The 12,806-nt window shown below is 45.7% G+C and overlaps 1 protein-coding gene across 9 annotated transcripts in view; it reads right to left on the bottom strand.

The window, feature by feature from the left end:
• The window catches only part of PLEKHA7 (pleckstrin homology domain containing A7), a 125,354-nt gene that overhangs the window by 79,459 nt on the left and 33,089 nt on the right, over positions 1–12,806 (bottom strand). For 5 of the 9 annotated variants that reach the window (XM_046638167.1, XM_046638168.1, XM_046638169.1 and 2 more), the window contains exon 2: positions 2,222–2,305. In XM_046638167.1, coding sequence (XP_046494123.1) covers positions 2,222–2,305 — 84 coding nt within the window. Of the gene's footprint in view, positions 1–2,221; positions 2,306–5,343; positions 5,583–5,611; positions 5,676–8,001; positions 8,629–11,063; positions 11,261–12,806 lie in introns of those variants that run through there. The other 4 variants (XM_046638174.1, XM_046638176.1, XM_046638177.1 and 1 more) reach the window with 4 other exon arrangements.

Raw genomic sequence — 12,806 nt, 5'->3', positions numbered from 1 at the left:
CAATGCCTAAAGCACATCCTGCCTGCTTCGAGGAATGTCTGCCCATACAGTTGCACCCACCACCTGAGACAAGCAAGCATGTCTTACGACAGTCAGGAAATGGGATCTAGAGGGAAAAAGTGACTCGTGAAAAGAATAAAAATCTTCTTGAAAACTGGACTGAATTGAGATTAATTACAGAGATATGTTCATAGGATAACAGAGGCTACCTTCTCAGAAGTGGTCAGCAGACAAAGTCTTCTGTTAACAAGGAGGAAAATGATGTGTGTACAGAAGTGTTGAGTGATGGAAAGTCTGCATTTCTCTAGAAGCTCTATTTATTAAAGTTGGTAACTTCCAAGCTAAGTGTTCTGATAGATTCTCCGTGCAGAGCTTTAATGACAGGCACTCGTGTCTCCAGGATGCCTAAGGAAGGGGGCTGAACTCAATGACCTCCCAAGTACTTCTGACCTTCAGGAATCTATAAACAAACTCACTCCAAGCTGGAATTCAAAGAATCCACATTCTGGCTCTGTCTTTACACAACAGTTCTTTCTCAATGTAGGAGACAAGACAATCTTTACCTTCTACCCACTCTTTCTAACGGTTTTAATGCTTTCAAAGTCAGACTCCCAACCCCAGAGTCTGGCTGTCATGTCCCATGGGCCACCAGCATCAAAATAATTTAGCAAGCAGCCTCTGACTAGGGAGGGGGTTAGACCTTACTGAAAGAGATCAAGCTTGGATGACATCCATCCAGGCTTTTGTGCCTCTAACTATGCAACTTTGGGCAAATGACTTTGCTTCTTTGAGTCTCAGTGTCTTCATCTCTAAAACAGGGATGGTCTATATCTCAGGATTATTGTATTAAAATGAGATATGCACATAAAATCCCCATGTAAACATGCAAAGAACGTCAGTATTATCATAATTATAGATTTCTGGTTTTAAAAGTTCTGTAGGATAATGACTCTAAGCTGAACGTACTATAGAGATGAAATGTTTGGAATTTGCTTCAAAATAATCCAGGGAGTGAGGGGGAGAGTATAGATGAAATAAAATCAGCCACGTTCTGGAAAGTGTTGAAGATGGGCAGTAAATACATTGGATTTATCACTGTATCTCTACTTTTGTATATGTCTGAAATTTTCCATAATACAAAGTTCAATGGTGTAAGTACCGAGGGAGGGAAATGCTGTAAAAATATAAATACTGATAATTTAAGATCCTATTTGGTCTAGGTGACAGAACAGAAGAAAAATGATTTGAAAAAAGAAAAACTTAAAGCCAACATCTAATAGATTCTCAGGCAGAACTGTTTTCTTCAAACAGCACTGTTCCAGATGAGCAGAAGGAAACAGAGCTACTTGCACATGTTTCTCTGCCTTCATTTTTGGAAGAAGAACACACCCTGCTGGGGTTGTACGCGCATTTGTTAAAGTAGACAGGCCCTGGTTGGCAGAGCCTGCCTCCAAGCGCCCCAGAGGCCCTGCTTAAATGGGACTGGAGAGCAAGGAGAGCTCCCGTGTCAGGAAAGCAAGCAGAAAGGATGCAAAATGTTCAGGGACGATGAGTGTCACCAGTCCTCTCTTCTAAGTCCTGGCTTTGGACTCTTAGTTGAGGCCTCCCTGAGAGGCTGGCTCAGCTTGGTCTGAGGCTATATTTAAGGTACTTTCACATCAGATGAGCGTGTTCTCTCAGAGCACAGCTAATGTGTTAGATGATGCTTGAGGGGAAAGGGAGCTTTTAAGATGCTCTGACAATACCAATCACAGCACATCCCCATATCTTCTCCCCACTTCCACATCTTCCCACTGAGAGACGTACAGAGATTGAAAAACAAAATTCTCGCATTTCTTTTTGTTTGTTTTGAGGAAGATCAGCCCTGGGCTAACATCTGCTACCTGTCCTCCTCTTTTTGCTGAGGAAGACTGGCCCTGAGCTAAAATCCATGCCCAACTTCCTCTACTTTGTATGTGGGACACATGCCACATCATGATGTGATGAGCGGTGCCATGTCCCCACCCAGGATCCGAACCGGCGAACCCCGGGCCGGTGAAGCTGAACATATGCACTTAACCGCTGCGCCACCGGGCCCACCCCCGTTGCATTTCACTTTGAATCAACCAACTTACTCCAAGCCCCTCTGAGAGAGAAAATAGTCCAACAAGCTTTGTTTTGAGCAAGTGCCTTAAAGCTTCCAAACTCCGCCTGAAAAAGGAGAATTTATAAAAGTACTTACTCTTCTTGAAGAATAAATTCGCTATTTTCTGGAGAAAACTGCCCACTCACAGGATGCCTGAATGCTGTGGTCTGCTGGTTATGGCTAAAGAGAAAGAAAGAGATAATGAAGGAGAAGTCATGTGAATGGAAAGGATTACAGACACAATAGGTCAGTAATGTCTGAGAAACCCCCATCATCACAGCTTCCTCCCTGGGTGAGACAGTGGGCCTTTCCTCCGAGAGGCCCTTAATCTATCAGAACCTGGCTGCATTTAAAACTAAGAACTTCCAGCTCAGGTGCCAAAGCCCACCTAAGATGCGGGGATTTTAATTCTAGGGAAGTCTTGGCTTGATGAGAACACTGCTTCTTAGAGGAACATTCCATCAAACGAGCCGCTCAGCAAAAAGTGACTTTAAGATGGCACGAGCTAAAACAAGAATGAAGGAAAGCAGACGGCACTTTCAACAGCTTCCCAAAACCATGAACCAGGGAAAGAATTCTAAGAATTAACCACCCACCCAGAAAAATCTATCTTCTTAAAATTCTTCTCTCTACTACAAAACGTCTTCACTTCAGTGATGGGATATAAATGTATGGGCATGTCTCTGCAACGTGAACCTGCACAGTTTCAACACTGTGCAGTTTCTATCACCCTTTTGAAGTTAGGAGGGATCAGCTTCCACGCCAAGCTGACAGACACAACCAAAGTGTGTAGGTGTTTTGTGTATTCACAAAGGCTGCCTGGCTCTTTGAAAGGAAGGAGGAGCTGGATCTAGAGGCTGCTGGTTTGCTCCATGAATAAACTAATCTAACCTCCTTGTTTTTAAAAGAATATGATTTATTATAAAATGTCTTTCCCAACCACAACATCATACTCATTTTAGAAAATATAGAAAGAAAGAAAAGTCACCCAGGATCTCACCCTCTAGAGCTTTACCTGGGTATCTTCTCCTTCTTAGCCTTTTTTCCTTCTCTTAAAATAAGAGAATTGTGATTTTACTGTATTTAGAAATCTCTATCCTGCTTTTTCACATCCTATTAACACAGAAAATTTCCTATGTCTTTAAGACGTCTTCGTTTGAAAGAGCTGAATAATAGTCTTACCATATGGATGTAAATTTTTTTCACAACCATTCAAATGGTCATGTGTGTGCCAGGCACTGCTTTAGGTTCTGGAGACACAGAGTGAGCAAAAGTCCTTCCCCACGGTGTCTACATTCTAGAAAGTTTTACAGTCTTCAAATACTGGACATTTTAGATGTGCCCTCCTCCTCCCCACCCCACCCCCATTATAATCAACACATCTTTGAATACAGGCTTTTTCTGCAATTCAAATTATTTCCTTGGGTTAAAGTCCCAGAGGTAAAATGACTTTAAAGGTCATTTTTAAAGCTCCTAATACAGATGGTTAAAATGCTTTCACTGTCAGAGTCAAGAGATCCTCTCAGTTTGGTAGTGTTAAGATAGTAGCCTCATCTCCAAATTGAGCCACCCTGGAGATTAGTAGGTTTAAATAAGCACAGTGCAAGGTTAAAAGAAAAAATCTCTAGGTCTACGAGGTTTCTCTTACTCTGCCCTGGGGTCTAGTCAGAGCGTCCTGCGTTCTGTGTCTGGGGTAAGCTGGCACTGAGGTCAGAGCAGCCTGAGTCCTAATAAGCCAAACGTGAAGCAGGCAGAGCCATCAGGCCAGGCTGCTCCTTGGCCCTGCGACTATGCACCACCCCCAGCACCCTCTCACCCCTCCCAACCACTGCCAGCCTCTGAATTCCTAGCTCCTGGTCCCAGGCAAGCCCTTGGAATCCTAGGACCTCATCTGGCAGGCAGCAGCCTGATCTTCCCAGAACAGCAGAGTTAAGGCATGAGCACCTAGACAGGAACGAGAAGTAGACCCCTTAACACCTGTTTCAGAAATCCTCGCACCATGTTCAAGGGTTAGGCTTTATCTGCTCCTCCCAGCTTCTTTTAGAGTCATCTCCATTCACCAGGGAATTTGAAAACACAAACTCTAGTCTAAGCCTGCCTCATTTCCACCTGGAGAAAAGAAACGCCCTGTTAATAACGGGAATAAGAAGAAAGCAAGACCACCACTATCTATATTACCTCTCAAGGGCTCTACAGTCTACAAAGCCTTTTCTTACACATCTTAGCTATTAACACCATTGAACCCCATTTTATGAATGAGGAAATGGATCAGAGAGGTTAAGTGACTTGTTCAAGACAACTTCATCAACAAGTAATGATTGGACATGAATCCAGGTCTTCTATTTCTAAATTCAATGCTCTTTGCATGATAACCTGCTGTCCCTTCCCTTAGGAGTCTGCGGGGCTGGCAGCTTCCCGGCCATGATCAGAAAACCCTACAGACAAAGCATCAGCAAAACAGCATACCCACTGTTACTCCTCCTTCTCTCCTTCCCCTTGGGCCCAGGGCCAAAGTTCTGAATAACATCATCTGTATGGCACTCAGGAGCCCCCAAACAGCCTTGGGTCTTATCACAAGGTCAGCTTGGTGGATCTCTAGTAAGTGAAGGCAAAGAGCACATCTTCTACACGCCTGGAGCAGCATCCAGCATCCAGCAACCACTTCATATACGCTGCACAACCTTAAAAACAACTCCTGGGCTCACCACACCCAACTCGTACCAGCTTACATAAGCTCCGAGTCTTGGGTAAAAGAATTCTGAGCTGGAAGGTATAGGCCCTAAGACGAATTTTACATTCTAACATTAGGAGGAGGATAGTTTTTAAAAGTGGACAAAAATATAGCTGTCATTTGATCAGACCTAGAGGCAGCTCCCCAACCCTTCTTCCCTAATATGGATGCTGCCTGCCCTTTTTGCCAAAAATGTTATCAACCACAGCATCATCACCACCATTTCCTGCATTTACAGAAAGCTCTAAGTGCAGTCACATTCATCATCGTATCCGACCCTCCCAAGTACCCACTGAGGTAGGCAGGGCAGATATTTTTATCCCCATGTTACTCACAAGGAAACTGAGTAAGTGGGTTATAGCATGCTATTGGAACACTAAATTTAAAAATAGGACACATACATTGAGAAAAGAGAAAAGAGATGAACCAGATTAATGTCTCCTGAATACTGAGGTCTTCAGATCTGATCATTTCTGATCAAACTCACCCAGCTTGCTAATGGCAGAGCTTCTGGTTCAGCACTTTTTGAGCAAAAGAAGAAGAGTTGGGTCCTTCAGCTATTTCATTCAACCTTCCCAAATAGTAGGGTAGGCTATGTGTCATCACACAAGGCCCAGAAAGGGCAGATGACTTGCCCACAACAACAATCAACTCCTGTGTTCCTGCACACCGCCACCCTTCTGATCTCTTCCCACTACTCCAGACTCACCCTCCAAACCAAGGCTGCCTATCAAACACTGGATCCCCACACTCACTTGGAGACCACAAAGTCCTCCGACTTTATCTGCTATCCTGGCCCCTCAGCTCAAAAGCCCCAGCCTGCTCCATTTCCTGATTTTCTAAAACTCATGAAGAATCTCATGTCCTACCACCCCATCCTAAGACGCATTTAGCAGGCACAGACAAATCCCCTGAAATACCTGTTCTTAAACCTGAATTGCCACCTTGTTTCTTGGGAGTGATGGAGATGGCCCGGCTGGGAGCCAGGTGGCTGGTTTCAATGAGCACAGAAACTCTCTCTCCTCCATACAAGGGCTTCTATTTCTCTTCAGACTACTGAGAAAGTAACTTGGCAAATGAGCTGAAACAACCTAGCCTTTATTCCCAGGCCCCGCTCTTCCTCCCAGGAGCAGCCCCTCCAAGTTAATGGGCAGCCAACCTCACCTAGGAGAAGACCAGGGATCACGGATGGAAGGTGGCAGGGAAGGATGATCCCTGTGAAGGTGGGCCCTGGGTAATCATCCCTGGAAGTAAGCACATCTTCACAAGCCCTGGGCCAGGAAGGACTTGGGTTATGCCCTAAAGAAGTCTGACAGCAAACCCAAGAGACTTCATAAGGGGACAGAGTGAGGACCAGGAAGAACTGGAGACGGATTTGAGCTCAACATAAGGAAGAGCCCACCTACAACCCCAGACAGGGCCAGTCAAAATATAAACAGGTCCTACAGTTTCTCGTAACATTTTTGCAAGATTAATTTTCCATTCATATAGATTTTGACTATAATTTGAGCAGCGATTCTGGTTGGTTAAACATAAATGTTCCAATTACTTAGCACGGCAATTTTGGGGGGCACGGGGAGAAGTTCTGGAGTTATGTGAATGGTGCTCAAGAGTGGAGGTCAGAGCATCCTGATAAATCAGGTCTTCTGACAGGGGTGGTATTGGTATCCTGAGAGTGTGACAGATCTGCTCTGTCAGCACCAGCTCTTATCTGGCCTGTGCTATAAAGAGGAGAAGAAACAGCTTCAAGTGTAAGGAGGGTATCCGGCCCCAAAGCCTAAGGAGGGACTCTATCAAGGCTCTTCTCACTGGTATGCTTGGCAGCACTTGCCACTCTGGACCTTTCAGCTCCTCAAGGCAGCTCCCAGAATATTGGAGAAGAGTCACCTTGCAGGCCTGAAGCCATGTTCAGCACTGCCTCCAGGCTTGTTAAGGCACTCACTATCTTTATTCTAATTCCCAATGTCTTAAGAAAACCAAGGATTCTAGGTAACTTAATAATGCTCCTGCTTAGGTCCCAAAATTGATAACTGAAACCCAAGAACCAAAGAAATTGCCTCCCTGTCTTCTTTAGTTCCCACTTGGGCTGCAGAGTAAAGAGGTGGCAACCAAGAGCTGGGACAGCATCTCCACAGTCCCTCAACATTTGTTAAGCTCTTTTTGTTTTATTCTACTTAACACTTTTACAAAACTGCTCATTTAGTGCAAAACGTCACCATTGTTCACATGGCATTTCCTAAGGGGGCTGAGGATCTTATTCAAGTGATCTTTGGAGCTTGCACTACTTCGAAAACGTCAAGACTTTCAACAGCTTGCTTCACATGGGCGTTACTCTGAGAGGCCCTTCTTCCAGAAGCATGGGAGTCAGGCCTTGATGAGCCAACATATGGTCCCCCATCCTCTCTCCAAGTGAAAGCCATGAACACAGCCACTAACCAGCCTCCCTGAATATCCACCCTGAGCATCAAGTCAGCCCAGGGCCCTGGAGTCAGAAGATCTGGGGTCAAACTAAAGCAAGCCACCTCACCTCTCTGAGCCCCAGCTCTTCCATTTGCAAATAGGGAATAATAATAATATCCTTCTAAAAGGTTGTTGTGAGGGTAAAATGAAGGAACATATATGCAAGAGCCTCACACAATGCCTGGCATACAGAAAGTACTCAATTAACGTTTGCTGAACCTGACTGTGCCTTGACTATGGCTATGACTACGGGCATCTAAATTTTAACAGGGCTAAAGCACAATGAGCCTCCTCCCCCAAGTCCCACCAAACCTGATACTCCTTCTCCAGGCTTCCCTATTTCCACTAACAGCATCGCTATCCAACAACATGGAGTCATCCTCCACTCCTGGCTTTACCTTAACCTCCACATACAGTAATCTTAGCAAGTCCTGTGGCCTCAGTCTACGCTGAATTCATCCACTTCCTCCATCTCTATGGCCACCACCCCAGTCATCTCTTGATAAGACACTGCAACAGCCTCCTAACTGCTCTTCCTGCTCCCACCCCGGGCTCCGTACCACCCATTCTCCTCAATGGCAGCCTAACTGATCTTTTAAAACGTAAGTCAGATCACATCACACTCCTCCTTTAAACCCTCAACAGCTCCGCATCACACAGAAAGAATAAAATTCAAGCTCCTTACCTTGGCGTACGAGATCCTAGATGATCTGGCCCTGCTCAGCTCCATCCTCTTCCTGTACCACTCTCCTGCTTCCCCATCCTGTCCCAGCTACACGGGCCTCCTTTCTGCTGCTTGGTCACTGAGCTCTTTCCTACTTAACAACCCTTGTACTAGCTCTTTCCCCGATCCTCTCATAACTGGTTCTCCATCATTAAGACCACAGCAGAATTATCACCTTCTCAGAGTCCTTCCCAGCCACCCACTGAAGTAGGCTCCCAGTCACTTCATATCTTGTCACCCTATTTTAATTATTACTGTTATTTTTCTTACTTATGGATGTGTTTGATTACTGTCAGTCTCCCTGACTAATATGTGTATTCCAGGAGAGCAAGCACCTTGCCCGTCTTTTGACTGCTATTATCAGCCTATAACAGTGTCTGGCACTGTAATACTTGCTGAACGAATGAATGAGAAACAACTAAGGAGACTCCTACCTTAAATTGAGGCCATGCCTCCAAACAGGCCAGGTAACCCTACAGACGTCTGGATTCAGGTAACAAAGAGACAAGAACCTAAAGGGTCATAAGCCAGCAGAAGGTGGTGGCTTCTGCTCTTACAGCCAAAGGAAGAACGAGACACCAACATGCCAAGAAAGCTTCATCCTTGGCTCTCTCCCAGCTGTATTACAATATAATTTGGAGAAATTAGCCCTCCCCTGTAACTTCCCCCATCCCTGCAAAGGAGAGTTACTATATCAACAGAGAGAATCAAAGAATGGAATGCAAACACCCGAGAGGAAATTACTGAGTGATTAAAAACATGCAGGAGGATAATACAAGCATCACCTGTATCTCCCTTTTGTGAACTGGGAGAGTATTTGGTGTGAAACCTACAATTTGGTGACTGATTATACCCTTTTTCATACTGCTCTCTGCCTATTTCATATGTTTGTTCTCCTCCCCCTCACCTCTACCTACAGTAGGATCCTAAGTCCCTGGAGGGCTGGGAGCAGTCACTCACTTATTTCTCTTGTATCTCCTGCATCACAGAACAGTAACATCCATGGTGCAGGCACTTGAACTCCTTTATCTCAACAGCCTGAGCACAAACACATGTCACCTTCAGGGAGAGGCTGTGCAGAACCCATCTCATTGTCTGACTTCAGCAGCCCAAGGTATCACAGATCCCCCAGAGAGTTGGGGAGGCAGGGGAGGCCTGATAAAGGATCCTACACCTAGGCTAGGAGACTCCACCAGCCCTGGGGAGCACGGCACAGACCAAGGAAGGGCCTTCCGCACTCCCACACTGTCCACATCTGACTCACACACACACCCAACCAGGCAGAGACACTGAAATCCAGCCAAACCCCAGACCCACCTCCTGGAGGGGAAGTCAGAAACGGCTTTCCTCCCCAAAGGTGCCAAAAGGGGCAGAGCCTGGCACAGACAGAGCCAGGCATAAGAGAGTCACAAAATTAACTGAGCGAACTTAAAGCTCTCATATCTTGCAAAGAGGGAAGTCTGTCCTCTCCAAACTCTAGATTTAACAGACTGAAGTCTTCCAGCATGACTTGAAAAGCTCTTTCTTTCATTAGGCTCTCCAGATGTTTTCAGATCCATTCAGTGGCCAACTCATTTCATAAATTACCTCTTCTGACCCAGTAACCCACAAACCCGTCTGTAAACCGGAGTTTGCTACAAAGTCGTCTTCTTCCAGAATTTAAGATTGCTACTTGGTTGATACCAAGTTTTAATAGTTTTAATTTTGGCTTCACAGGACCTCAATAAACATGAAAAGATTAAAGCCAAACTCCTGATAGAATGAGGACATCAAACCCAGAGAGCCTCCCCTCCCCTAACTTTTTTAAAGGAAGCTGGCAGGGAAGCAATGTAATAGGAGTTGAGGTGCCAGCTTTGTTACTACCAACCAGTTCCACGCCCCCAAACAAAGACTCAGCCTCTCTGGGTCTTAGTTTCCTCATCTGTCCGATGAGGGGGTGAGGCTCTCCATCTGGAGGGGCCACATGAGGCCTGCAGAGCATGAACCCAAGGCTGCTCAGAGTCACAGAGACTGGAGTTCAAAGCCCAGCTCTGCCGCACAGCGGCGGTGCACGACCTTGAACGAGTTAGTGACCTTTCCGAGTGCTGGCTTCCTTATCTGGAGAAAGAGAAGACAATTCCAACCCTGCAAGGTTGTTATGAAGAGCACTGATAATGTGCCTGGCCTACAGCAGACACTCAAGCTTCAGTGCCTCATATTTTCCTTTTGCTAGCTCTAAAGCTCCACTCTAACAGAGTTGCTTTGCCTTTTTCCATGTTGCAACCTCCAGTATTATTAGCCTGCTGTAGGACAGCGGATCAAGAACACATTTTCTTCCTTTTGAGTTAAGACACAACACTCAACCTCCTGTTTAAACTTCTATTTAAAGAACTTGCCTGCCAGGCAAAGTGGCTTAAGATCAATAGGCACCTTCCTTCAGCCACACTCCTGTCCCTCACTGGGTCGAGCCTGATGGTTCAGAAAGTATTGCCCATGAAAAACCGCCCCCCAGGAGGGTGCGCTGAGCTGGGGACACACACTCCACCAAAGACTTAAAACTTCACGGGAAACGTTTTCGACCTCAGAGAACACCCACTTTTATGCTTCTGTTTAATACTCGTCAATAAGTCATCTTCCTCAAGTGTAACATGAGAAGGCTGGAGCAGGTGATGTTTCAGGTATCTCCCAGCTATAACAGCTTAAGACGCGGAGGTTCATCTCAGACTACTGCCGGAGCCACAGACTGAAGTGTAACAACACTACACATAATTGAAAGCAGAAAGGGACGAGGCAGAACAGCTGTCCTCCCCTCTCACTTGGCGACAGAATATCCTTTGGAATGACATCAGGGGGGTGTAGTTAATGATACTTTTGTCCTATTTATTCCCAATTAAATTGGATTGTCTGGGTTTTTTTTTTTTTAAACTGCAGGCGCTCCCAACCAAGCCATTGAAAACTCCCTTTCTCTCAGTCATTACTAGGCTTTCATGAATCAGAATACATCGCAGTAAACTGAACCCCTATGAAACCAGTACAGGACTAACCTGCTCTCCCATTCTTGCCGGGAAAGGTGGCAGACACACTCACTCTCTCCTTGAGCTCCATGTTCAGGATTGCATCTTCCTCAGCCTTGGCCTTATGAAAACTCCGGTTCAGATCACACAGGGAGGGCGACCCAGCCACCTGTGAAGCGGAGGCTGCCAGCCCGCCCGCCTGCTCTCTCTCAGTTTTGGTTCTGGAGCAGCTGCCTCCTAAGGTGCTACAAATTCAGCAGGCACTTGCTCCTACTCATTCATTCTCCTTCCTCCCCACCCCCGATGCAAAATCTGGCAATGATGCAGGAACACAGTTCCAGCTCTGAGTCACAGCCCCGCTGTGGCCAAGGAGAATACGGGCTGGGAGTAAACAGCGAGGCACACACTTTGTGTCCCCGAGGTCCCGAGTCTTCTGTTCTTCTTTGAGACTGTGGGGTTGGCTGCCCCTCTAGAAGCAGGACATAAGAAACACCTCTACTTATGAGCTCTGGAGTCAAAAGAAAGTGCTCACTCAGTTTTGTTCTGCCACACTGGGGCTGAAATCAGCCCCAAAGCTGAGGCTTTGGTGGGGAAATGATGGCTCTTTTATCACTATTGCACATGGTCAGAGCCGGGAAGGAGCTGAGCAGCTACAAGCCACCACCACCCATTCCCCCAGTAACAATCTATGATTCCTCCAGCACTGCTTGGGATGGCTAAAGTCCCCTCAGCATCAAATTAACCATGCAGCTCTCACTCCCAGAAGAGGCCCGGAAAGGAGAAGGGGAGGGGGTTAGAAAGGGAAACTAAGGCCTCGAGGTGCCTTGACTGCCTGTGGCTTTACCGCCACAGCCACAGATCAACACCGGTGCTCTCCAAGTCCGCAAGTAGGTACATGGAGACTACAAGTCACAAGGCAGGTGACCACCTGAAATAGAAGCTCCATGGGACAGGGACTTCTGTTTTCAAGCGATGTTCCAGTGCCTACATAGTGCCTGGCACGCAGTAGGTGCTCAATAATGTTTGTTGAATGAAAAAAAGAACACAGGGATTGTATTCCGACTCTACTTGGGATAACAGTTTTACTAAAATTTGTATCCATTACCACCATTTTTTCCCTTTTAGAAATCTCCACATCCTTTCTAACTCTGGCTCCTGCCTGCAGGGAGTGTTCCATAAATCTTTAAGTGCAGAGGTGACTTACTGTGAAACTAATGAAGCTCACAGTCTAGGGCCCCTGACTTTCACAAGCCCCTTCCAAGCCCTAGAAGGGCCCTAGCAATGTGTTTACATGCTTTCTGCAATTATATGTATTTTTAAAGAAGGCCTCCCAAATTGCATAAACATTGAGCCCCATGAAATATAGATCTGCCACAGCAGAATGAAAGAATGAATAAGTCACAAGCCATCCTGACAGGTTATCTGACAAGGACATTTGACAAAACTTACTTTAACCACAGAAGAGATAGGCCCCAGCCTACAGACACATCCTAATTGATCCCAAGTCAATTGCTGTAAAGACTGGATGAGGTCTAACAGCACAAACTCCATGCAGCCACCATTTATTTAGCCCTACTATGTGCTTAGCACTATGAGAGCTTTGGGGTAAAACAATGATTAGAACATAATTATCCCCTCCAAATAGGAGCTTACAAACCAACAGAATAAACTGATATGGTCATAAATAGATACAAATAAATATATATTTTATATGTTAACTATAAGTAATGTAAACATAAATAACCACAGGTCAGAATGGGTGCCATAATATAA

This window comes from Equus quagga, chromosome 14, assembly GCF_021613505.1.
Source record: "Equus quagga isolate Etosha38 chromosome 14, UCLA_HA_Equagga_1.0, whole genome shotgun sequence".
Classification (NCBI taxonomy): domain Eukaryota; kingdom Metazoa; phylum Chordata; class Mammalia; order Perissodactyla; family Equidae; genus Equus; species Equus quagga.
This window is presented reverse-complemented; position numbering and strand designations above follow the sequence as displayed.